General features: G+C 33.2%; 5 protein-coding genes and 2 non-coding genes across 9 annotated transcripts; 5 read left to right on the plus strand and 2 right to left on the minus strand.

Moving 5' to 3' along the window:
• Positions 1 to 1,010: 1,010 nt before the first annotated feature.
• On the plus strand, positions 1,011 to 3,398 carry LOC105179403 (uncharacterized). Its single transcript, XM_011103017.3, has 3 exons — positions 1,011 to 1,404; positions 2,359 to 2,413; positions 3,084 to 3,398. The coding sequence occupies exons 1-3, from the start codon at positions 1,107 to 1,109 to the stop codon at positions 3,241 to 3,243; spliced, it is 513 nt and encodes a 170-aa protein (XP_011101319.3). The 5' UTR covers positions 1,011 to 1,106; the 3' UTR covers positions 3,244 to 3,398.
• A 242-nt stretch (positions 3,399 to 3,640) lies between these two features.
• On the minus strand, positions 3,641 to 6,091 carry LOC105179404 (putative protein phosphatase 2C 25). Its single transcript, XM_011103018.3, has 4 exons — positions 5,596 to 6,091; positions 4,746 to 5,099; positions 4,452 to 4,631; positions 3,641 to 4,200 (listed from the first exon to the last, which is right to left on the minus strand). The coding sequence occupies exons 1-4, from the start codon at positions 5,956 to 5,958 to the stop codon at positions 4,039 to 4,041; spliced, it is 1,059 nt and encodes a 352-aa protein (XP_011101320.2). The 5' UTR covers positions 5,959 to 6,091; the 3' UTR covers positions 3,641 to 4,038.
• Positions 6,092 to 7,066: 975 nt separating this feature from the next.
• AT-IE (histidine biosynthesis bifunctional protein (HISIE)) lies at positions 7,067 to 11,431 on the minus strand. The gene is made up of 6 exons (XM_011103019.3): positions 11,272 to 11,431; positions 10,619 to 10,783; positions 8,351 to 8,596; positions 8,163 to 8,258; positions 7,883 to 8,034; positions 7,067 to 7,628 (listed from the first exon to the last, which is right to left on the minus strand). The coding sequence occupies exons 2-6, from the start codon at positions 10,766 to 10,768 to the stop codon at positions 7,430 to 7,432; spliced, it is 843 nt and encodes a 280-aa protein (XP_011101321.1). The 5' UTR covers positions 10,769 to 10,783; positions 11,272 to 11,431; the 3' UTR covers positions 7,067 to 7,429.
• Positions 11,432 to 11,965: 534 nt separating this feature from the next.
• TRNAP-UGG (transfer RNA proline (anticodon UGG)) lies at positions 11,966 to 12,037 on the plus strand. The gene has a single exon. It is a non-coding gene; the product is annotated as a tRNA-Pro (tRNA).
• A 1,736-nt stretch (positions 12,038 to 13,773) lies between these two features.
• Positions 13,774 to 13,845, plus strand: TRNAP-UGG (transfer RNA proline (anticodon UGG)). The gene has a single exon. It is a non-coding gene; the product is annotated as a tRNA-Pro (tRNA).
• A 38-nt stretch (positions 13,846 to 13,883) lies between these two features.
• On the plus strand, positions 13,884 to 15,591 carry LOC105179406 (uncharacterized). Of its 3 annotated transcripts, none has more exons than XM_011103023.3 (4): positions 13,884 to 14,065; positions 14,807 to 14,862; positions 14,955 to 15,079; positions 15,227 to 15,591. In XM_011103023.3, the coding sequence occupies exons 2-4, from the start codon at positions 14,829 to 14,831 to the stop codon at positions 15,461 to 15,463; spliced, it is 396 nt and encodes a 131-aa protein (XP_011101325.1). In that variant the 5' UTR covers positions 13,884 to 14,065; positions 14,807 to 14,828; the 3' UTR covers positions 15,464 to 15,591. The 3 variants fall into 3 exon arrangements, with proteins under 3 accessions (XP_011101325.1, XP_011101323.1, XP_011101324.1); XM_011103021.3 differs by having other exon boundaries at positions 13,885 to 14,065; positions 14,758 to 14,862; XM_011103022.3 differs by having other exon boundaries at positions 13,885 to 14,065; positions 14,769 to 14,862.
• Positions 15,592 to 18,812: 3,221 nt separating this feature from the next.
• LOC105179407 (putative inactive poly [ADP-ribose] polymerase SRO5) lies at positions 18,813 to 21,858 on the plus strand. The gene is made up of 5 exons (XM_088883054.1): positions 18,813 to 20,255; positions 20,345 to 20,586; positions 20,678 to 20,814; positions 20,918 to 21,013; positions 21,566 to 21,858. Exons 1-5 carry the CDS (start codon positions 19,654 to 19,656, stop codon positions 21,605 to 21,607), a joined length of 1,119 nt encoding a protein of 372 aa, XP_088739180.1. The 5' UTR covers positions 18,813 to 19,653; the 3' UTR covers positions 21,608 to 21,858.
• The last annotated feature ends 4,601 nt before the right edge of the window (positions 21,859 to 26,459 follow it).

Genomic DNA, 26,459 nt, shown 5'->3' on the forward strand with positions numbered 1-26,459 from the left:
GATTTTACTTTTTCATGTTGACTTATCAAAATCGTATAGAACCCCGCATATCATCTTTTTATTTTATTACTTAATTGTATATATTAATTACTTTTAAGGCTATATTTTGTTATTTTCTCATTAAAAATTAAAATATACATAAATAATTAGTATGATTAATTTTTAATATTTAATATCTAACTGTTTTGTATTACTATTAACTACAAACATTGAGACGGGTTTCAATATATCGTTTTTAATATTTTTAATATTTTTTTGTGCATGCGCACTAAACGATAATGTTTTGAAGTACAGTTATTTTGATTATTTCGCCCATTATGGTGGTAGACACTGGGTACAGTATTTTTTTTAATATTTTATATATTTATTTATTTTTATCATGTGCACATGAAAAGACAATGTTTTCAATTTTGTTAGTTTGAAGTGCGGTCGTTTTGGTTGCTTCTGTCCTTGTGGCGATAGCCGTTTACTACAGTATTATTTTGTGGTACAATGATACTTATTATTTATTTTTTTCTATCATTGTCCATAAAAATTAACGTCATTTTCTACTTGGTTGAATTGAAGTGTAGTCGTTCTGATTATTTCGTCCCTTTTCACGATTACCATTTTCATAAATCAAATACATTACTTGGTTTAATATTTGATACAATATTTTGGTGTTCAAAATCTTTAATTATTTGGTTTCATTCAACCTTTTTTTTAAATAAAAGGCCAATTTTCAATCCTATATTAAAAAGAAAAATCGACACATCTAATATTAAATCGAAAAAAAATAAATAAATATTGAATGGAAAGATTTAAAGTTATTGAAATTGAATAAATTAATTGGATCAATGATAATATTTGATATACTAAAGTTTTAATTATTAAAAATTCATTTCAATTTTACCTGATAAATGGACCCTATTTTCAGGCCCAATAGAAAATGGGAACATTGGAAGCCCAATCCTATGAACCAATCACATTCCTCCAATCACCCAATCAACCTACAGCCACGTAACTCAGCCACCGGCTCACACACATCGCGATAAGCTTGAAATAGACCCCGATTCCCAACATACGGGGCAGAAGACTATCGATTGGATTCTCGGAATCAATTCAAAATGCTGAGGCACCTGACGAATTCGACTGTAGGACGGCGTCTGCGGTCGTCTGCGGCCGCCGGCGGTGCTGGACTCCGGCGGATGTACCACGAGAGAGTAGTGGATCACTACAATAACCCGAGGAACGTCGGGTCATTCGACAAGAACGACCCGAGTGTTGGGACGGGACTCGTCGGGGCGCCGGCGTGTGGTGACGTCATGAAATTGCAGATTAAGGTTGATGAGGAGAGCGGTAAAATTGTTGATGCTTGTTTTAAGACTTTCGGCTGTGGTTCCGCGATCGCCTCTTCCTCTGTTGGTATGTTGAGTGCTTGTTCTAATATAAGCGTTTTGGTTTTTCTGAGTTTCAAACTTTTGTTCATGTGTTGCCGATTGGTCAATTAAAATCTGGAGGTTAGGTGAGGGGGATTGTGTTTGCTTCTGGTGGTATACAGTTTGTAAGGAAAATTGAGCTGCAAGTCTGATATATTGGTGAGCTCATTGATGAATTTTTGCTTCGTAGACTTGAGTGATTAAGTGGAGAGGTGATTCAGGGGATTGTATTCTTATTTGGTTGATTTAGCTGTGATGAAATTGTTGAGCTTAAGGTTATGGTCTTTTGAAAAATAATGTTGTAGTGGTGATGGGTTGTAAAAGCTTTATGAGTTTATGTAATTTTATCTCAATTCGAGTGTTAGGTATGATTAAGGGGAAAACATTTTTTGATTGCTTTTCCTTGCAGTAACTGGATGCAGAGTAGTTGATGGTTTTGATTATTATGTGTTTATTAGTTAACGGCATTGCTAAAAGATGCACATGACATGGACGTGGTCTTGCCTTGGTCCATGGATTTTGCTTCTTTCCAGGGGAGAAAAAATAAATGAAAGATGTCATTAGTTTGATTTCTCTGGTTTTTGGTATAAAAATGGAACTTTGCCTGTTTCTTGGGGCTACTGTTGCCTCAGCTAATTCTTTCTTCTTTTCTTTCCATCTGGCATCTGGTGCCATATGAGTTGATTGTACGTGTGTCACTGTGTCTATAGTTTGCTATTAGTTTACTGCATTTTCAACTGTATCTGATCCTCTGAAAGATGTACTTACAGTTGCAAAGAATCCATATTTTGTTGTAGTGTAACATAACTTGCTTCTGAGTCATGTTAGACAGGCATGGTCTTTCGTGCATCAACTGCAGATTTTTATATTATTCTCTTATTGCTGTTCTCACTTTGTGTCAAACTAGTCTTGCTAAGACAATGTTTTTTTCCACTTTCAGCAACCGAATGGGTGAAAGGTAAACAAATGGAGGAAGTCCTGTCAATTAAGAATACGTAAGTCATACTCCTTCCTGATTCCTTTTGATGAATACTTAGTTATTGTTGTATTTGAGGTATCCTTTAATTATTGTGTTGTTGCTTCATTTGTCCCCTCTGGTAATGAGAAGCTTCACTCTATAGTTCTGTTTGCCTTTAAGTTTGTGTTTCAAATTTCATGTTGGGGGTAGGGATTCTGGATATTAATAGAGAGATACAGTTAACCGTGTTCTCTTTGCGGAGTTTACAATTTGGGAAGTGGGTTTTGGGACTGTGATAGTTAAAAAGTTGGTTTTGTTTCTAAAATCTACATGGCTATTATAACTTTCTTAAGGGATAGAAGACAAATGTTATTGTTCAGATTTTACTTATGTAAACACGTCATCGACACTATAAAGACTTGCTCAAAATTTTCATCGCATGAAACGCGTTATGTAGAAATAACCCTTTGACCACATAAGGGGGATAATCCTAGTATTGCAAGTTTTCCCAAGTTTCAGAATCCATTAAAGGGAATATCTGTTTTAATGGTTTATCCTATCGGTATTCTTCAGGGATCTACATGTGTTCTGCTTGTTCCTAAGAAATCTGAAACAAATTTATTAGGATTACAGTTTAGCAGAAAATTTTAGTTTGTAGTTCTTATGATTTCCTGTACCTATCCCTCTGAACGATAATGGCTATGCAGGGAAATCGCAAAACATCTGTCTCTTCCACCAGTGAAATTACACTGCAGCATGCTTGCTGAGGATGCAATTAAGGCCGCCGTGAAAGATTATGAGGCAAAGCGATCTATATCAAATAGGAGCCAAGAGGCTGCACCTGCGGAGAAAGCTGCTGATGCTTGAGAATGTGCTTTAGATATTTTCAAGCGGTGTTGCTAATCACGTCACAACAATATTTGTATTTTGAAATGTGTTAATGTACTCATCCTTACTCATCCTTGTCCCTTCCTCATGTAATATTTCAAGTAACATCAGTTAATACATATGATTTTGCATTCCTTTTTTCTTTCGTTGTTGAGCTGCTACTCCGGAGCTGTATTTTCTCCATGTTACATGGTACAAGCAGGCTAGATTACTTTGAATATGTTTTTATGAGACTTTTTCTCTCCACTCTGAGAGGTCTTTTGGATTTTACATTGTTTAAAGTCTGGTGCAAGCAAACCCTTAAACGATGCTCGTGCTGAATAATTTTACACTCTGAATCTTGTTATTTGTTTTGTTGTACAGATAAACTGGTCAATTTCTCGACAAAGTGAGGACTGACTCACTGTTCATAGATGTACAATCAAACAGATTCCGCTATCACGGGGTCTTTTACTTTCTCCCAGGTGCTGAGCAGCTGAGGTAAAATTGCGACTCTTCATTATTGCTTCTTGAAGTCTTAATGAAAGAATCAGCTACAAGCCTACAATCTACATTGTCAAAGTGTTCGATTTTGCACTATTTAAAGAACGGTTAATAAAAGAATCATCTAGTCTAGAAATGGGGTCACCAAACTGTTCGATCAGAAGAATAAAAGAATCAGCTAATCTTGAAATCGGGTCACCAACTGTTCGATGAGAAGTATTAGATTAGAATTGGACTATATCACCAGCTTCCAGCTGCAGCTTTAGATTAGTGCTCCATGAGAGCTAACTGTTAACAGAAGCGTCCCAGTTGGATGAGCATCACACTGATATCATCTTTGGAGCCCCTGGAAACTGAGAGATCAACGAGCTTTCTACAGGCGGACAGCGGCTGAGGCTTATCAATGTTTATGCACAACTGCCGGGCTATGTCTACTGCTTCCTGATTACTTACCTGCAAAGCATCACAAGTGCATTCAGGATAACAAAAGATGCTTGTTTTGCCCTACTGAAAGCAATTAATTAGGTAGAGAATGTTGGAGCATTTAGTAAAAATATCGAAAAGGGTGGAAAGTGTATACAAATGAATCTGTAATTACTAATCGTTTTTGACTAAAATCTCAAAAGCATTTGATTTTATTGTTTGTGTGAACTTTTCTTAGTAAAAGAGTCCCGAGGAATTTTTCTGTAGTAGAGTTGAATTACCTTATCCCATAATCCATCAGAAGCAAGCAGAAGAAACTCATGTTCTTGTTCAAGTCTGAGGACTTTAGTCTCTGGTTCAGCGGTAACCCATTGTTTAAGGTACTGATCTCCAATGCCTCTAGACACAGCCAAAGATCCCAGTACTCTCCAAACACCATTCCGGCATTCCACAAAACCTCCCTACACGTGAATATAGCATCAGAATCTGCTTATCTTTCGGAAAAAACTGTGCAAAACAAGCAAGCAGAAGATGCAACAACAACGTAGTAATAATACTAGGATGTAGCTGCTCACCAATGTCTCGATCCTGTCCCTCTCATCCTCCCGAGATGGGCGGTGATCGGAAGTGAGCGCCTCGGCCACCCCTCCTCGGCTAGAGACAGCCCGGCAGTCGCCAGCATTGGATACCACTAGGTTGCCTCTTATAATGAGTGCTGTCACGCAGCACGCCCCGCCTCGTTGATCTCTCTTGAGAAACTCGGAGTCTGTGGTCAAGTAACCACTCCTTACAGCCTGCTGTATTTCGTCATCAGCAGCAGCATCGTTTTCCCTTCTTTTGATTTCATCTATGATGTTCTTGTTTAAGTTGTCTGCTGCAAACTCAGCAGCTTTTGAACCTCCATGCCCATCGAAAACACCAAAGCATGCCTACAATATGACACTGAGTATCAATATCATCTCTTCCATAGTTCTTTCATGAAAAAACATTAATTAACTCTAAGGTCAGCTGTAAGATCCAACTTCCAGAGTTTCTGTCAAAATATACAAGAGAAACACATGTTTCCTTAAACATTAGTTTACCACTACTAGCCTACTAGCCCACTGTAGTTATTGTCTCAAAGACACACACACACACACACACACACACACACACACACACATATATATATATATATGAAGAAGCTCTAATTTGAGCTGGACTTAATCAGCCCAAATTCAAATATATGCATATATTAATTATGAAGTTACTCGGCTCAACTCCCAAATTCATGTATAACTTAAAAACTTGACAGCGACAGAAACCAAATTTGAACAACATTTGTGTCCAGATGGACTCGGTTTATTTACAATCCTACCAACTGGAAATAAAACCTTAAGAAAATTCGAGAAAAAGAAAAACAGACAAGAATAAGAGAAAGATTACCTGGTTGGGATCACCATGAAGCCCAACAAGAGCAGAGTACCTATCCTCCATCACATCCCTCCTTCCCTTTTTGCAACACACAGAATACCCATCTCCCTCCACCTCCAGCACCTCCTCCGCCACATCCTTCGCCTCCTTCTCCTCCAAGAAAACAACCGGAATATCCAGTCTCAGCGGCCTCTTCCTCTTCAAGACCGCCGAGGAGGAGTCTCCGCCGCCAGCTAGAGCCTTGATGAGGCCACTTGGCTTGTGGAGGCGAATAAGGCGGGGAGAAGAAGAGGAGTTGGGGGAGCATAGTGAAGATGAGGAGGAAGATGGGGAAAAGACCGGTGAGCTCGATATTGCAACTGTGCAAGACGACATCTCTTCTAACGTTTGTTTGTTGGTTTGATTTGAGTTTGGAGAGGAAATCTTGTTCCTCTCTAACGTTCGAATTTTGGTGGGTTGGGGTGGGGGGAGGTGGGTGGTTTTATAGTCGGAGCGGACCAATAGTTGAGAAATGATAACATTTTTCATTACCTTTGTACTGAATTAATATATACAAATTTTTATGTTAAATAAAACAAATAATTATATATAGACTTCCTAACCTATAACTTGTTTACACAAACTAACAATATTTTTTAATAATTGTTTATACATCTACTAAAAATGTCAATATCATTCACATATATTTTATATTTTTTAAAAAATTACACATACATCCCACAAAATGTCAATATCGTCGTATAAACTACTCTATTTTTTTACTATCATAGATGGTTTTTTGTAATTATGCAAAAAAATGAGTAATTTGTATAAATAAATTATATATTAGATGTTGTAAATATAATTATTCCTAAATCAAATAGAAGACATAATAATTTTTTTCTTGAATCGTTGAGGAATAATTTGATTTTTCTTTTATGAATTGCACTTTCATTATATTAAACACATACAATTTTTTAAAAATAAAATAGTTGATATAATATATATCTTTTTAAATAAAACATATTCCTAATAAGATTTTTTTGATATATTAGAATATTAAGTCCATAGTAAATACAATAGGATTTGTAATATTGAAAAAGTCGTGTATTATTGAGTAGTAAGCCGTAGTTTATCATATTCTTGTCTCTTTCTTTTTTGTTTTTGTGGAAAAGAAAAAAGATATATACATTTCATGTTGTACTCTTGACGAAGTCTAAACCTTTTACCTTTTTATTTATTTAATATACTTTTTCGAAATTGATTAAAGAATTAAGTTGATGAAGTCAAATTAGGTTTTTGATTTATTAAATTGAATAAAAAGCAGCGAGTAGTTGATTCTCTGTTTGATTATATTAATTTATAGTAGTTTGGAGGTTATGATCTTAATTTTTTCAAAATAATAATAATAATAATAATAAAATCCAATAAATCCCAAAAAAAAAAAAACATGTCCTCCCGAATCAGGACAAACACACATATTGAACCGAAATTGAAAGGAATGTTAGTTCTAACAATTCACAGTATTTATTTGCAGGCAGTATGGTCACATCACACTCACAGGCACAATTTGTTGCAATCATCAGACCAATAAACAAATTCACCTGAAGAGAACTACTTCTGTTTGCAGAAACAACTGCTGAGGCTACAGTTTTCAATAACATGATAAAGACAAAAGTCAGAAATTTACATTTTACACAATAATAATCATTCTCCCATGAATGAGAATTTTCAAGCAACAGATGATGGAAACACAGAAGGGCCGCCACCTCCAGAATCGTTGCTGAAGTGATTTTCTAGATACCTTGCGCTGCTTGGAAGCAAGGGTGGGCTTGAAAAGAAGATGAAGTAGAGACGAAGGTCATCCCTATGATTTTCGGCTGCTCTTTTCTTCAATACCAGATTGTGTGAACCTCAGTCTTAGGACTTGAAGAACATCCTCGACTTTTACTCCTTTCCGGGCCAGCAAAACCATGGCATGGTAGAGCACGTCTGCCATTTCTGAGGCTGTTCTAGATGGATCCTCATTCTCCTCCAGCGTTCGGCATAACTCATCCGCCTCCTCCCTACCAGATAGGCATGTACTAAATGTTTAGCCAACTTTTTAGCTATTTCCATATCATTCTTTGTGTATGCAACATACATCAACTCTTTAGCTTAGCAAAGTACATCAAAGCAGAGAAACAAAGAAATGAAACTATCCAAGTTAGAAGTCCAAATACAACAAAATTTGACAGAACTGTTATTTACTTGTCAATAACCAGGAGCATTTTTCATCGATAAACACACATGAAAAACGCATTAATAAAGCAAACCATACCTTATCTTTGAGCATAGTAACTTTTCGTCAAGCAATAAGCGCTTCGTCCAGGATGGTTTGCCTTCTGAGTTTCCTGATAATTCTTCTTTTCTTTTGGATATTGTTGATTCTAACGAGTATAAAGTTGTTAACACAAGTCTATTGCCATCAACCTACAAAAATAAAGAAATTAGAATATGTATAGTTCCACATACTTGCACTCTCCAGAAGGATATAATTGTTCAAATCTGACAGTAAGAATCAGTAGTAAACCGACCAAAGTGGACTTGAAATGCATTACCTCTGGATCTTTAAGGGAATCATCAACTGAAGTGTAATAGCAAGTCTCAGCTCCAGTGTGACAAGTTGGCCCGTCAGGCTTCCCAAGATAAATTATCTGGCAGGCAAATCAGATTATTAGTTTATTTGATAATAACAGACAATACCGTTTTAATGGTTCTAGGTTTGGGGAAATGGCATGAAACTCACAGAATCGCAATCACAGTCAAGGAAGATATCATGAACATTGATAAAATTCATTGAGGTCTCTCCCTTTGTCCACAAACTTGATCTCGACCTGCTGTAGAATGTTGCCTTTCGCGAGGAAATGGTCTTTAAAAGGGCCTCCCTGTTGGCAAACCCTTGCATTAAGACAGCCCCCGTGTCAACATTTTGAGCTATTGCCACCGCCAGACCTTTGTCATCCCATTTGACACTATCCAACAATGGATCAACCTATATTAATATAGTTCGACAGAAATGTAAAGATCAAAAACAAGAAATAAGTATTGTTTAATGATCATTTTAAGATCTCCAACATCACTCCACATCTCTGTAGGGGAGTGTTTATAATATAACCAATCATACAGGTGGAGAGAAAGTTCACATGATATTACACTATAAAACGGATAGAAATAATGCCTAATAGAACATTTCATATGTCAAATAAGCGGCACCAATAACTCTTAAGCCTTCTGCTAAACATGTATGTGTCTTCTTTAAATGTTGTGTCCAGATGTAGCTCATATAATCATTTGATTTGATCATCGAGCAACGATGAACACTTCTTCTATACCAGACATTCAACGGTCCACGCAACCAAGACACAGTAGACACCTGCCTATGTCTGGTAAAATTTACAGAGTAGCACTATCCGGAAGTTACAAGTAGGGACAAGTCAGGCAATGTAACATGCTTACAAAAAAAGAAAAACTCGAAGCTGAGCAAAGTGCGAACCCAGTCAAGTAGTAAGTGAAGTAAGCTCAAGCTCACAAGTTAAGAGCTAATATCCCAAGAGACCTACACTGACATGTCTCAAACAAATAGTAAATAAAAACAATGCACATTCTTTTCCACTAAAAAATGTTTGTTTGCCAAAAATGAAAGAGTGTAAACTTCATAAATATGGTGTTCAGATGTAGCTCAAGTAATCATGAAGTATGATTATCAAGCAACGATGAACACTTTCTTTTCTATACCAGACATTCAACGGTCTCCGCAACCAAGACAACGTAGACACCTGCCTATGTCTGGAGAAATTCACAGTATTCAAAGGTTCAGTATGGATTTGGAAAGGCCAGACAACACAAACAAGCTTCTCATCACAAATAAACCCACACTGAATCATTTTCAAGCTACATTCAGGAGCAGGTCCACTCAAACATTACTTGAAGCAAACTCAAGCTAACAAGACGGAACAATTGATCTTGGTAATAATTGTTTTCAATCAATTTGTCCAATTATGTGAAAATATTTTCACAAATATAACATTAAAAACCCATGAAAAAAAATCAGTTTTTAAAGCCAGAAAAATGTAGCAACACTGCCAGCTCAATTTGGGGTGGTAAGGTTGGAATAAATCTCAAATCCAAAAAAATAATTCAACCGAGTCCATCTCAAGCCTCAACATGCTGTACTGGTTAAGGACCTTGAGGTTGGGTGTGAGCTTGAGCCACGACTGACTCCAGCACATAGACTCAAGCTTAAACATGAAACATTTTAGCTATTATTAAGCATAAACGATTGTCTTCAATAACCTGTAAAAAGAAAAAATAAGAAGAAACACATCCCTTACAGAGAATAATTCTTTAAGTAAACTAGACATTCTAATACAAGGAATATGGGGTCCAGATGGAGCTCAAGTAATTATGAATCTAATTCATTGAGAAACGATGGACACCTCCAAGGGAAAGCACAATGACAGATGAGAAGCTCATCTGTCATCTGCCTTCCCTATCTTCTATTTCCCAGATATGTAACAGCATTCACCATAACAAACTGGTGAACACCTGACAAACATCTGGTGTTTGAACCCAACATGCGAGTGTGAAGAATGACAACATGCGAGTGTGAAGAATGACAGAAACAGAGAAAAAATGCATACAGGAGAACTAGGAACACCAGGCTTAATAAAAAGATCCCAACCAAACATTTTGTCCATCACCAAGCAAATACAAATGCACCAACAGCCCAACATATAAAAATGTACAAGTATCCCTGAAACAATCAATAATATAAATACAAATTGTAGATGTTGCTCAATACCGATAACAAATAAGTGACAGTGTAACTTGATTATGGACACAGCACACGCACATGAAACTGAGAAGAGATATATGTGATTTATGAGCGGATAAACAATAGGTTGAACCATCCTAAGATCATAACCAGAGATAACGGCTTCAGAATGAAGGTCAAACACTCCTAGAAAAAAAAGATATTGCATCCCAAAAAATGCAAACATTACAACTAATATACCTTAGCTTCTAAACACAAAGCTGGTTCAGAAGTTCCAAGGGAAACATGTATAGGAGAAAACCGGGCACAGAGCCGGGTAGAAGAGCAAAGGAGGCGACATTTTGAAGAAACTTTTGGGAGCTGAAAGCAGTTGGTGTATGGAACTGCCATCAATCACGAGCTTCCCTGAAATGAAAAACAAATAAATTAACGTGAATAACAAAAGATAAACGAATATTCATTAACATATGCACCACACATTGCATCTCGCTGCAGTATTATGATTACACTGATAATACTTCAAATGCAATAATGTCAGGCTCGCAGAACTGGGACCGTAAAAGAAAACCAATCGGCGACGACCCAAAATATCAAAATGACAGCACAGTATTCAGCCCGACATTCTCAGATCTGGGCCCGTAAATCTTCGCATTGCACATATTAGAATCCTTATCAGCTACACATATACAACAATCAAATAAACTGAAAAAGAACCCAGCAATTGATATCAGCTCCCATTCTTTTTTCTTGACAACAATAACACAAAGGACATTTCTTCAAACCTAAGAAACAAAGCCCACCATGCTCAAAGCTAACTCTGTACGAGAGCACACTATACCAAAATGATCATCCATGAAAAGCAAGAAACGACAATTTTCTGCAGAAAAAGCTACCTTTCTGCCTAGAAATAATAGGCCTTTGCCGACGCTCTTTCTCTGATTGTTGCTTTGCAGCAAACCTGTAGAGAATGAGACTGGAGGGATTCTAGGGTTTGAAATTATATACAATCCAGTCACTCTGAGTTGGTTCCTGCCAGTAGGATTTGCGGCATATATATACACCAGAATTAGGGTTGCGGAAGGTGATCTTTTGACCTAACCCTGCGGAAAAGGGCATTTAAGTAATTCTCCCTACCAAGGTTACCACCTCCAAATTAAATTCTTAAAAATATAAAATTACAATTATTTATTAAATTATGTTGCCAAATTATCTTTTTAAAGTTATGCAATTTATTGTCAAGTTCATTATAAATACAAATAATAAAATAAATAATATAAATATATAATTTAAATGATGTTATATAAAAATAAATGGACGACAAATAATGTAAAACTTAAAATTAAATTTATCAATAAATATAAAAATAAATATAAAACTTCTTTTACTAACTACATACCTAAAAAAATGAGCGAATCATATGATTAAACATAAGTAATGATACAAAATTTAAATATGAATTAAATAAAAACTAAAAACTATGATTTTATTAACTGGCAAAATAAATTTAAAAGATATAGATAATCCTTTTTCCATTAATACACTATGTAATTGGATTGCTATCATATGTTTAAGATTTGGGACCATCCCGGGCATTTGGTCTAGTGGTATGATTCTCGCTTTGGGTGCGAGAGGTCCCGAGTTCGATTCTCGGAATGCCCCTTTTCAATTTTTTTATATTATTTTTTTGTTATCGACTTTGATTCTTTACCATTAATCATAACATGACTTAAACATCATATACTCAAGTATTTATAAACTATTCATTGGTACAACCTTCGTATTAATAAATAGAATTAACCCCATAATTATATCAATAGCAATGTCTTTATCTATTAGACAATATTAATCTTTTTTAAATTGAATGTTGTTACTTATTGAACCAACAAATACTGGGCTTTTTGAAATTGTATTGAAAGTTGTATTAAAAATCAATGAACAAAAGTTATTTATACGATCATATTCATTTATGTTTTGATGTACTAATTAATTATCCACTACTTACTATTTTACTCTATTGTAGAAACAAAAATTACAGTTGAAAAAATATACAAAATATCTTCAAATTGGGCGCGAGTATCTCACTCTCTTTAAGGAGATTTTAGGCCTCTGCGCCAAATACTCTCACTAGTCTAATAAGAGTAATCTCGACTCGTCCCCTTCAGGAAACAGCAGTCCGATAACGTCATATGACTCTAACTCACTTTGAACAAGTTGTAGAATCCAAACAAAACTCGACAAGAAAATAACACTTTCCTATATATAATACAACTCTCTCTTGTAGGATAATTGCGTATAGTAATCTTTTATATATGTGTCTGAAAAAAGTATAATGATGCCCCCTTTTCATAAAAATAATCCACTATTTTAATATAAATTAGTAGACAATAATATAATAAGTTACTAGAGATAAAGGGCGTAAATAATTAGTAAATGAGTATAATACTATGGACGAATATGATGTAGTAGAAAGATGATAATGAAGGGATAATGTTACAAATATCAAGGCTGTAATCATCCACCAACACCACTGACCTCAACATCAGTATCAAAAAAATAGAGGAATATTAGGTATAATTTAAATATTAATTATTCAATTGATATTATTAATGCGTTTTGATTGGATATTTATGGATCATATGGGATTTTCTAATTCGAGATACCTTCTTCATTCCCTCTGCGTAAAACCATAATTAAACTATCATTATAAGGGGAAAATACATTTTCAAATGCTTCAGCGTGTAAAAATATATAATGGTAATTTGATTAGTAAATATTTGTTTCATCTACAACAAGTTAGTAACAAATTAATCGGAATAAATATAATTTAATATATATATATTTTTTAGCATCAGTAAATTCGATGAATTTTAACTAAAAAAATGATCTATTTATTAAACGGAGACAATCATAAAGGGTATAATATATAATTTTTCAAATCACGTGAGATCTACGTAATGTTATGTGAAACAAAATATATTATGAAAAAAGAATCAAGATAAAGAAGAGGGAAAGAAAATAACTAACCCAATATTATTTTGAAAAACTAGTATTGTCAATGTATAATATAGATAAATATAAAATTTGAAGTAAGTTATTAATATTTTATTATAAATATAAAATAAAATTTAAAATTCGTCTAGCTAATATTGACATAAGCAGTATAATTTTATTTTAATTTTTTTGAAAAAGTGATGAGCCTACCTAGTTTTTCTCTTTTCTCTTTTTTCCTAACCAACAATTTATAGCACAATACAGAAAAATTATAGCTAAAATTCAATTCTATTTTAGTCAGATATCTTAGTATGTTAAAGAAAATCTCTCTGAATCGAATGTGGGACCGGGGAAGCCAGCCAGCCAAGATACTAGTTAATATGGTTGTACTGATAAATCAACGTGGGCATTTGGTCTAGTGGTATGATTCTCGCTTTGGGTGCGAGAGGTCCCGAGTTCGATTCTCGGAATGCCCCCAACTTCGTTTTATGCTTTTATTTTTGACCTTTTTGTTATAAAAAATTTCGACTCGATCATACCACGGACCAGAGCATGCCCCAGATAGGTCAGAGTGTACAAATTACTCGCCGATATAGATAGTAAGAACATAGCTAGGGCCAGATTTGTACGAGAGCGCGGTGGTGGAGGAGTACAGCCCCCATCTTTGCTTTCTTCGTGTTTCTTGTCTTTTCAAAGGTAAAAATTATGTTTGGAAGTGAAGATTGAGTTTTTTCTTTCGTTTTTTTACTTGATTGAGCGTGTGAAACTGAATTCTTATTTTGAGGTGGGTTTCGGTGTAAATCTACTCTGGGTTATGGGATTGAGCGGGTGAAAGGAATGGATGGGGTGTTCGCGTGTTAATTAGTGTGGGAGGTTGTAGTGCTCAAGAAAGGTGTTTGTTAAAAGGACAAGCTGAATAGTTGAAGTCAAATAAACATTTTCTTTTTTCAAGCACTGGAAATTCTTGGTATTGAGTTCATCTTGAGGGCTTAATGTCTATACTTTTTATTGCAAGTGCGGAGGTTAGACTGGCAAAATTCTGGAAATTGGAAATTCTTTGTCACCGCTGTTTGGCAGAGTTTCTCATTTTCTGGGATCTCTAAGCATCTTCTTCTTCTTCTTCTTCTTCTTTTTTTATAAGTATTTGAAGGTTAGGAGCATTGTCTTGACTATTTATGCTTGGAATATTAGTCAATTTGTACATTTCATATGTCAACTCTTTTGTTCATACAAAATTATGGATATGGATTGGTGTTCTGGTAAATTATAAGTTCTAATACCCTATTAATGCATTTTTTGCATGAATTTCCCAATCTAATTAACATTGTTAGACATTCTTGACTTAGAACTTCATTAGTTATACTTGTTCCTATAACACTGGTTCTCAGTCATTGCATAGTAAGCGGGAATGATGAATTTCACGGCTTCGGTATGTAGAAGGTTAAGTATCAGGGATCTGATGGCGAGTACGGCTGTCTACAATTCTGCCAGTGGTAAAACTTATTTTGCTTTTACTTAAAAGACTATGATTTTGACAGGATAGTTTAAATTGTTAAGTTTTTAATTACCAGTTTAAACATTATAGATGTATCCGGGGAAGGATTGAGCTTAATTTTCAGGCGCTGGGCTACCAAGAAAACAGCAGGTTCCACAAAAAATGGCCGGGACTCACTACCAAAGAACCTTGGGGTTAAAAAATTCGGTGGAGAGGTGAGATAGCACGAAACTGAAGAGTGAAAGATTTTGTTAATTGTACATATGAGTCTTCACAACCAGACACCCTTCCCAGTTCCCCTTAATGATTCAGACAAAATTCTCTTATTTAATGCAGTGATATATGATTGTGTAATCATGCAGAGAGTGATACCTGGAAACATCATTGTTCGTCAAAGGGGAACCCGTTTCCACCCAGGAAATTATGTTGGAATGGGGAAAGATCACACTCTTTATGCTTTAAAGGAAGGCTGTGTCAAGTTTGAGCGCCACAAGTTGACTGGCCGCAAGTGGGTTCATGTTGAGCCAAAGGAAGGTTATGAAATCCACCCTGTCTACACCAGCTCCGCTGCAGCTCCTAAGGTGCAGACAGCAGCTTGAGTTTGTTTTATATAGATGTAAGCTTACTCCTAATGGCAATTTTTTGTTTTGTCCCTGACGCTAGCAACTAAATTGTGAGGCAGATTTATATGCGGAAAAATAAACATATCATTTTTCCTTTTGGTTTATATCTGCAGTCTACTGTTAAAATTACTTTAATGGCAGTTGAGTCATAGAATAACTTTTATTGATATGACGAGTTGGCTGCCAAATTTGCATATGCTTTAGAGAGACTGGAAACATCATTTTGTCAAAGAGGATCTCCAGGTTTGCATCAACAGTGTCATCAAACTAACATGGCTTTTGTTAAGACTGTTATAGTGATGTCTTTGTAAGTTCATGCGACTACTAGTCATTTGATGGTTCACACTGTTGTGTCTTGGATTTGTTAAGGCATTGAATGTTTGGTTACTACTCTAGTTAGGACAGTGATATGCCATGAACTAAGTTTGGATCATTCGGAATGAGTCAATAAGCAGCGACTCCGTTCTCAAGTAAGAAAAGGGAATAATTAGACTAGTTCTTGGTGAAGTGTAGGCATATTAGAAAGGACAGAAGATTGATAATTTCTGAAAATTATATTGTACCTCCACAATCATGTTGTGCATTACATATTTACCTAATGGCCTGCAGAAAATCTGTAATGTAAAAGTTTAATGTTTTAAAATTGAAAACTTAATCTTATTGTCTGATTAAATCTCATGAGCAATCTGTAATAATACGTCTGGTAAATGTTTCTTCTTCAAATAAGTGGTAAAAAACAGCTGAAAATGAAGAATTCAGGTCATTTAGAAGGAAGGAGAAAGAATGCTCTCTCCTCTCTCTCTCATTGTAATTTTATTTATTTTTTATTTTTTTTAATTTTTTATGGACTAAATGAATATTTTTTTATTTTTTTTTTCAAATTTTGTATCTATCTATTCGATATTTTAAAATAATTTTCACACTTCTAGTCCGTTTTTTCAATTTTTCATTTTCTTAAAAACAAGAAGAAAAAATTACAAATGCAAAATTGTGAATTTTAAATGGATCGCAAATGAGTCGAGCTGGATGCGAGTTCAACCGAATCGAGTTTGAATTTCTTTTTTTCCTCTTAAACAAAATTTGGACAATAAAAAAAAAGGGCTATTTGACTATTTAGAATATACTATTCAGAAATCTAAATAAGAGAACAAGCACTAGAAACAAAATATTTATAAGAAGCTCAGGAAGCAATGTGATGAATTATATTAGATCATTATTTATAAAAGAATATTAAAATATACTACATTGTTGATTAAGCTATTTTTATATAATATAAATAAAATATCATATTTCATTATTATCTAACATTACAATATGAGATATTAACTAATAATTCTAATATATGGTGAATTTTGAAACATTTTTCTTGTAGTGGATATTGAAATATAACAATAAATTGCATATGCATTGTATAAGGGACAATTACACCGCTCCCATCTAAAATAATTACACGTAAACTTCATTTGGTCTGAAAATTACATCTAATAGACCTGAGATTTGATCACGTCTAACAAATAAATTTTTTTATTCGTCAAAATTCACTAAATTTATAGATATTAATAAAAGTTGAATGAAAATTGATAATTATCTTCATTGACTTATTACTGATTTATTGCAAGTCAAATAATTTTTTATGACTAATAATATTAATATATACTAGAATTTGAATATGAAATTAATATGATATTGAGTGTTTAATTAACTATATAAAAATACTTAAAAACATAAAAAAGTATTAAAAAAAAAAAACTCATGATTTGGCTTGGGAGCTCACAAACACAAACTATAAAGCTCCACCTCGAATTAAAGTCTGATTCGATTCGTCTTGCACTCCAATTCTACGTTTTTATCCAAAAATTATATAATTTATCAAATATCAAGAATATTAATAATTTTCAAAAATTATGTAGAGTATTCATAATTATACCATATTTTATAAGAGCTCGTCGTAATTTATCCAATAAAAAAATATTTTTATTCAAGATAAGAAACCCAATCCTCTTATGCCGATAAAGGTGGTATTTTTATCTTTATTCTTCTATTAGTATTCTACTATTAATTATTTTTATAATTTGATTTATTTACACTTTCTTTATCCCTAAGCATCGGAATTAGGCAAGTAGCAAAGCATTAATTATTATCATTAAATTATAAATAAAGAGGTCTACAAAAGTAGAATACAATTGTACGCGTATCCATACACGTATATACTCTCCTTATCTCAATTTAGCCGACAATATTTATTTATGCATATTTACCTCCTTACGTACATCTTACGACTTAAGATATGTAGTAAGATTTAATTAATAATCCTCATCGCCTCAAAATTTTAAATACTTTATATATATATATATATTGATGAACAATTATATTATATCATGTAACATAATATATTTAAATTATAATACATACTTTAATATTAGATCGCACGTGAAGAAGTTGGCGTTCGTTATTTATTCTAGTTTATTATTTAAATATGCGTGCATATTATATTTGATATTAGCAGTATTTGCATATGATTTTTGAATAGATATAATAAATAATCTTCACATTTTAAGATATATTATAAATAAGAATAAAATATATAAATTAATACATTATATTTATATATATATTTTTGAAAAATTATAAATAAAAAGTGTATATATATTTTTTTATATTAAAATAAACATTATTTATATTCTTATTGTAATATTTTTTTATTTGATTTTTCAAAAATACCCTTACTACTTCGAGTTAGCTTGCTATATAATTTAATAACTATTATTTTAAAAAATGTTCTTTCTTTTATAAACATATAATATAATATAATTATAAACGAATAAATGAATATATATTTTTTTATTTTGTATATGTATTAAGAGTGTTGGACTACTAGTTATTTATAAAACAACAAGTTCCATATAGTATATTTTTTATGTTTTCTTATTAAAATATCCTATAACATATATGTGAAATAATTACCCATTTGAGGTCATTTCACTTATCACGACGAAGTCCAAACGCCATCGTTTAATGTCCACACAAAAGTAAAACAAAAAGAAATTAATATAAAGTAAAGAATTAATGAAATTTAAAATAGAAAATCCGGTTAGCGTGCGACCCAAATTGCGTATGTCATGACGGAACGTGAACTACTTGTTGCATCCCATTTGCACTTTACAGACGTGTCTGGAAATACGTCAAAGGGCAGAACCGTCATTGCACCTCGTTCAAGATGTGCCACCCACGGGAAACTCTACACTCATCATATCCAACGTTACAAGATAACCGCCCTATACGCCCCCCCCCCCCCCCCACCTTAAACTATAAAATTAAAACCGTCGGCTCATCGAAACAGACTGCCAAAATCCACCCAACACCACCAAAAATATACACACACACACACACAGCACCGCCCACAAAAACCTTTCCAAGAAAACCTGAGGCGGTCTTTTCCGTTGGGCTTTTTCTTGTGATCCCTTTTTATAGTAAAGAAGAAGAAAGTCGGGTCTTCTCACAATCCCACCGCCGTTCCTTAATAACTACACACATACACACACCCCTTCTTCTCCAAGAAAACAAGATTGTTTCTTTCTTAATGTACATGAACTTGGGTTAGGATTCTGTCACACGATCACCAACAGTTGTTATTACTACATGTATTAGGCAAACTTCTCTTTTGTTTGGTATATATTGCTAGTTGAAGTAAGCTTCTTTCTCGACTTGGTTTTGTAAGTTCTTGCTTTTCTTCCTTCCACAATGAGCTTTTTTTTTACTTCTTTGTAGTTTCCTCTCCTTTGATCATACACTTGGAGGTATTTGTTCTTTAGAATCCGTTCTTTCTGTTTGTGGGCTTTGATTTTTTTCCTCTTTGCACAAGTTCTTTTCTTTGTTCGTCCCTTTTCTTGGCTTCAAGAATCATAATCCGAATATCTTGATTTCCTTCCATTAGATAGATTTTTTGCGGCTGTCTTTTTCAGAATCTAGCTATGGGTTTCTTCTTCTTGTTGTTGTTATGAGGACAAAGTCTTAGAGAGTAATTTATTAGTTTTCTGACTATTTTTCCTTTCAAATTAGACCTTTCCCATTTGGCTGGTAAACCTTGTAGTTCCTTCCGCAGTTGGTATTTTCTTTATTGTGGACAAGTTAACTTTCAGCGCAAGGTTCTGTGTTTCTGATATTCCATGTACAGCAAGAAACAAGACTGCGAGTTCTTCTCTCCCTCAATGGGATCAATCGATGGCCATTCTCAAAGATTTCAGTCTTCAGCTCAGAAGAAGAGCACAAAACTCACACTATTTGAAGATCTTCTTCACGGTTCAGACACCGGGAATTCGCATTATGGGCGTAATGCTGAAGATCAGAATCAGGGAGATTCTTGCCCTTCTGATTGTGAAAGTGGGATTTCCGGGGCCGAAAACGAGCAACAAATTGGACTGTCTGGTAATGGTTTGATTAGAGTTGATGATGGGGAGGTGGTTTATGAGATTATCAAGAAAAAGTTGGTTTCAAGCTTGAGTTGTTATGGATTTGATGCTCAAGTTGAGGCTATTCAAAGGAATGATTTCTCCGGAATCACGTGCCGAGCAAAGCTTCAATCTTTTTGTATATATTCAAGAGCCATGGAAATCAAGTGTGGTGGCAATGCCAATGTGAAGTATGCTTGGTTTGGTGCTTCCAAGGATGAGATTAGCAAAATTCTTGATCATGGTTTTGGCCTTCCTATGAATGCTCGAACTCATGGACATGGTGTCCATCTCTCCCCAGTTGATCACCCTGTTGAAAGGTACTATAATTTTTCGTGAAGTAATAGGAATCATGTCTTCGTTAGCATAGTTGGTCTTTTTTTCTGATGTGAATTTACTTGTTATACAGTATGGAATTGGCTTCTCCTGATGAGGATGGGCTAAGACATATGTTGCTATGCCGCGTGATCTTGGGAAAGACTGAGGTTGTTTGTCCTGGTTCCGAGCAATATCATCCGAGTTGTGAAGAATTTGATTCTGGGATTGACAATTTGGCGTCTCCGCAGAAATATATCGTCTGGAGTTCGAGTATGAACACTCATATCCTGCCAGAATTTGTTGTTAGTTTCAGGGCTTCCTCTTCTTGCAGAGGTGAAGACTAGTTTCTAAGTTAGTTTTTGGTTTCTTGATTGTTGTCTTTTATCTGCTAATCTTATGTTAATCCGCAACTTTGTGTTTGCAGGATCTCAAAAGGGCCGGCAACCAACACGACAAGCTAATTCAGATTGGATGCCATTTTCGAGTCTAATCACCACTCTTTCCAAGTTCTTACCTCCTGATGCGATCGAACTGATCTCCAAGAACTACGGTGACTACAAAGTATGTTTTCTTGCATCCTGTCTGATTTAGGATTTACAAAAATTGGAAATATTGTCGACTATGAAGGACATCTGTTTCTAACTTATTGATCTTCGATATACAGAAGCAGAAGATGTCGAGACACGAAATGATTCAGCTGGTGAGACAAGTAGCAGGGGACAAGTTGCTGATGACAATCATCAAATCATACAGGGGAAAGGTATAATGCTTGTTTCTTGCATAAATGAAAGTCTCATTTCTCTTACAATTCCGTTATGTTGTCTTTCATAGAAAAGAAGTTGGTCGAGTAGTTCAAGCCATTGGATAATGCTTTCAGTGGTCGAACAGTTTCGGATTCCACTTTTATCGTCTTATGATTCTTATCTTATTATAGTTACCAATAATCAAAACCTTTGCCATTACTTGCTGTAACAACAACTTGTTCGAAAATCTTCTGTTACAGTAGTGTACCTTGTCTGGGCATCCATCCGAGCTCGAATTTTCATATTCACTTCCATGCAATATGTGTTCTCCCACCAGTCTCATTAAGTATCAAACCAAGAACCAAGTTTCAAAGCGACATGATAATGTTGACGAGTATTGTTCATCTTCGTATTCTTGGACTATGTTTCCAGTTTTATGCCTGATCTTAATCTCAACTCTCAGTTTCCAGATGTTCTTACCGTTCTCCCCTCAAACATGCTGTTTATTATCTGCAAACTCTTTTCACTTGATTTAGGCAACTGATGAGTTCATTTTTGTGTTGGTGTAGATGAATGCATCCAGGAGCGGTAGTTCAAGCACAAGAAATTGAGTTCTCTGCAAGAATGGCTGAGTCGATTGCAACGTTTTCTGAACAGTTGATGACACAAACTAACACAGACAGCATCTCAGTACGTATCGACATTGTAGACGTAGTTGGATCCTATACTGAACAGAGAGAGATCAAGACATCGGAGTATTTCTTTCTTTGTAGCATGTTCCTTTTTCTTGCCATTTTCCATGTCTCTTTGTTTGTTTCTTCTTAATGGACCCATCTCGAGGTATTGCAGATATTGTTGGGAACTTTTGGTCCACGTGTCTATCATACTTGAATTAACTATACGGCAAGTCTGATTAGACTAATTCAATCAAATTTGATTTAAATTAAAAAAAATTATCGTGTAAGACCTCTGTGATGTAAAATTATATAAATGTTAGAAGCGTCCATTTACATTATTTCATATATTATGATATGAAATTATTAAAATTAATGAAATAGGGATATCAATAGTGTTCATAGTAGCACATAGATAGAAATGAAAATATATAAAACCAAGAAGTTCAGGGCCAAAATGTTAACTGGCCCAAAAGGTCCAAATAGTCGGGGGGGGGGGGGGGGGGGTGAAGAAAAAAGGACTGCAAGACCGGTTCGTTGGGAGGGGAGGTGAGAGTGGAAGAACGAAAACAATAATAGCTTTTTTAAAAGTTATTTGGTAGGATTGGTATAGAAGTAAATTTTAAATATTTCTTTTTATTTGGTGTGGGAATAACAAATTGAGAAGAAAAGATTATTTGTTGTAAATTGAATAACTATTATTTGTATTTTGTATTAAAGAATAAATAAATTAATATTATATAAATATAATTTTAATATATTAAATTTAAAATCTTATTAATAAAAATATTTATCAAACAAGAATAAGAATATTTTTTATTAATAAAAATATTCATTGTTGGCTTCGATGCAGTAGTTTTTTAGCGATTTTGTTATTTTTTCTCCTGTGGCTATGGCAACAAAGTAAATAAAAACAGAATAAATTTCTTTTCTTTTTTTTCGGCTTTATACATTTTTCTGCCCAATTTCGAATGGAAACAAATTGACTTTTGAGGGGTTTCATATATATCGAATTTGCTTCTCTCACATCAGCTAAAAATCACTAGAACAATTAAGTGTCAGTCGTCAAAATTAAGACGTGTGACAACCGAAAGAGATGGACTATGAGAATTGTAGAGGAGGGCTACAATTCATCCCTCAACATGAGGGATCGCTTATTAATAGAAAGCTCTAAACTTGCACTCTCTTACATCTATCTATTTTATTACTTCCCAAGTTCACTCATATAAATGCTAGAGCGACCTAAGTGCTAATGATTTTCTTACAAGTTGTTGTTCCTAGAACTTGTGAACCAAGATAAAAGATAAAAATAAAATCAAATGAAAATCGATATCATGTTCTAGAAAATGAAAATTAAATGAGAGCAGTAGATGATTTCTTAATAGCCTCTCCCATTATATGCTACTCTATAATGCTGAAATCATTTTGCAATAATAGTGTTTGTATTGTAGTAGTTAGGAGAACCATTGCTTTCAATACTATCACAATCCCTTTATTGTTCTTGGATTGATGATGAAAAGTGAACTAATTCATCAAGCTGCTTGCTTCGAAAATTATAAATATTCTCCAATTTTAATGTTTGTATAATAATAAGTTAATTTCATTAGTTTTCATTCAATTTTTATGGTGAATTATCCAAATTTCATTTTAGATTATAAATTATAATTTTACATATTTCTTAAAATTTTATAGAGTATTTTACGAACTAATATGTTCTATGAATCACTTAATTACTTTCCACCTTCGTATTTTTTTAACTATTATGGTTTTTTAAAAAAAAAAATCAACAAGGTTAAAATACTAATTTCTACCTCATTGTTTAGATGTTATATAATTATTTTTAATTTGAGAGGGACCTTGTAATTTTCAAACAACTGGAGATATTCGTAATTATTATAAACTTTAGAGAAGGTAGCTGAAATTTATCCTAAAAAAACCAAAACCATCAAGCCATAACTTAAATATTTAATTCATATATACACATAGATAGTATATATATGTAATTATGCAAAACACATAGATAGTTTGTGTAAACATACCATAAATTAGAGAGTACAAATATTATTAGTCGTTATATATCACATAAAGCAACACACAATCTGATCTTTGCAAGTTATGTTATTTAAATGATCGAGCACATATAAAAAAAGATCATAGTCGTGGATGATCACGTTACTTATGTATCTCTACGACGAGTTCAAATAAAACTATAAACAGTTAAATTATACATGATAATATCAGTATTTTATTTTATGACATTATCGTATTTCTATTTAAAAATTTTCCACTTAAATCTATTCAAACGAGTAGTGTAATTTTTTTTTAAAAACCTAAGATAGTAGGATTTGAATGCAAGAAATGGGTGAATTATGGTCACTATTATTAACTTTGGTAGGCCATTTAATGTGTGCCTAGCAAATATATCCAAAGAAAGGAAATTAAGCTTTATTTCCACTATTATGCTCAACCACATTTAATTGTTTTCAACATCATCATCACCTAACCATCAATTTTCCTTGAGGATGTTGAGGCCAACATGAGTAGCATCATAACATGTTTGATTTTTCTTATTTCCACATAAAATAAGTAGAAAAAATTAAAATTTATATATTTATATATATTACGTATCAATAAATATACAAACGTCTAAAAAAATAGTAGTATTTTCTATTGTGAGTTATAAAAAGAAATACGCTTTTTATTCATATTATCGCATATGAGAATCAACAAATTCGACCGTATATTACTTTTGGAATTTTGTTTTCCTTTTTCTTAATTCTTTAAATTGTTTCATAATTTTCATAAGCACAAATTGCAATTATCCCATGAATGGCTACGGTTAATTTGTTTAAACCCTCGAATAATAGAGGAAAATAGCATAAAAGCTTGTAATAATTGGAAAAAATAATTTGAAAAATGAGTTTTTTTAATAGAAAATGTAAAAATATTAGATAGTTGTGAATGATTATTCATTTTCTAATTATGTAATTTTTTTAATGAACAAGTAACCTAAAATAGAGTAATTTTGGTATTGCGAGCGTGTCGAATAACATTTTTCTTAAGCAATCCCGATATTTCTTTTTGAAATTAAGATATACGCTAAAATAGAATAAATAGTAAAAAAAATTCAAATATGTATAACTTAAATTGAATAAGAGTAATCTTAAAACAATAAAATTTAGTTGTTAATTCAAGAAAAAATAGAAAAGATATGTATGCACTACAGTCATTATAAGCTGATCCAAAGAGTAGACAAACCCCTTCCCCCAATACTCAAAACCCCATCAATTGCCCCTTTACTTCCTCACAAAGTTCACTTGATTGAGTGATCACATGAAATTCACCTGTACTTAATTAAAGGGATAATTACATTTACATCCCTAAATTATAATTTGTTTATACAAATTATTTATATTTTTTGAATAATTACACATACACCTACTAAATATTCGACTTCATTTATACAAATCACCCTATTTTTAAAAAGAATTCCACATACACCCCTAAAAAAGTCAACATTATTATACAAACGATCCATTTATGTAATTATACAAAAGACATGAGTGATTTATGTAAATAAATTATAGATCAGAGGGTTTACATGTGATTATCCTTCGATTTAATATATATTTACACGCCAATGAGACCTAATTAGTTGGCAAAGTTGAAACTTTAAAATTATAACATCATAGATTCGGATCTTACTATTGCATGGGTGTTGGTCTATTGGAATAGTAGTTATTGATCAGTTCACTAGAAGAAATATGACATTTCGTTATTGTTAAATAATTACCATGGCTGAATGAAAAAATCGTAGCGAATACTAAAGTAACCACGGCCGCACAATGTCGACAATTAGTAGTTGTTTCGACAAGGAATGCCAAAACATTAGCTACAACTAATATCTATATATGAAAAATGTTTTACCATAAAGTATACCACGAAAAATTTAAGTTTTCGCATCGATTTTGTTTGACTATAGTATGTAGTATTAATTTACCATAATTTCAAGCTTAGTGATTTATTTTGTAAGAAATAAGATTCTTTTTTTTTAGTAGTGGTTATAGATAATTGGTATATTTATTGTCAATATATAATTAAAATTTATGATATAATTATAATCGATTATATATATATATGCATTTTTCAACAATGACATAGTTTAACGCGATATTAATTATTTAACAACTTAATTAGGCAGTACGTCAACTCAAAAATCATGCAAGAAAATGAAATTATTTAATTTTGTCAGTTTGTAAACAATTAAAGTTTGGTTGGCTTGTTGTTGCTTCAAAAATTATTAACTCCATGATTTTCTCTACCTATTTATTAGGTAGACTGACTTAGGCTTGGAAGCAAAAACAATTATTTGTTATATAATCAGGCCAATTTTGAAAAAAAAAATATTTATATGTATCGAATATTTTTCTCATCGCTTAATAGTTAAGATTATACTACATTAACAATGGGGTTTAATTTTTATATATTAGCCGTCATGGCAAGAGCCCCTGTTTATATATAATAAATAATTTTTTATATTTTAAAATATATTTATCAATAAGAATTTGCAAAATTAAAATATAAAAACGATTCGATGTTTAATTTATCCTTTCATTATATATAAACAACAAAAAAATACATTTGTAAGTAATATTTCTTTAATAATACTATTTTCTCATGTTTAAAAAATTTAGAAAAAGAAAACTATAAAACATACCACGATTAAGGAAGACTCTTGTTACAACTTACATCATCAACTCTTCAGATAAAGAATTTGGAAAAAACACAC

This window comes from Sesamum indicum, linkage group LG8 (assembly GCF_026168435.1).
Source record: "Sesamum indicum cultivar Baizhima isolate 11 linkage group LG8, ASM2616843v1, whole genome shotgun sequence".
NCBI lineage: Eukaryota > Viridiplantae > Streptophyta > Magnoliopsida > Lamiales > Pedaliaceae > Sesamum > Sesamum indicum.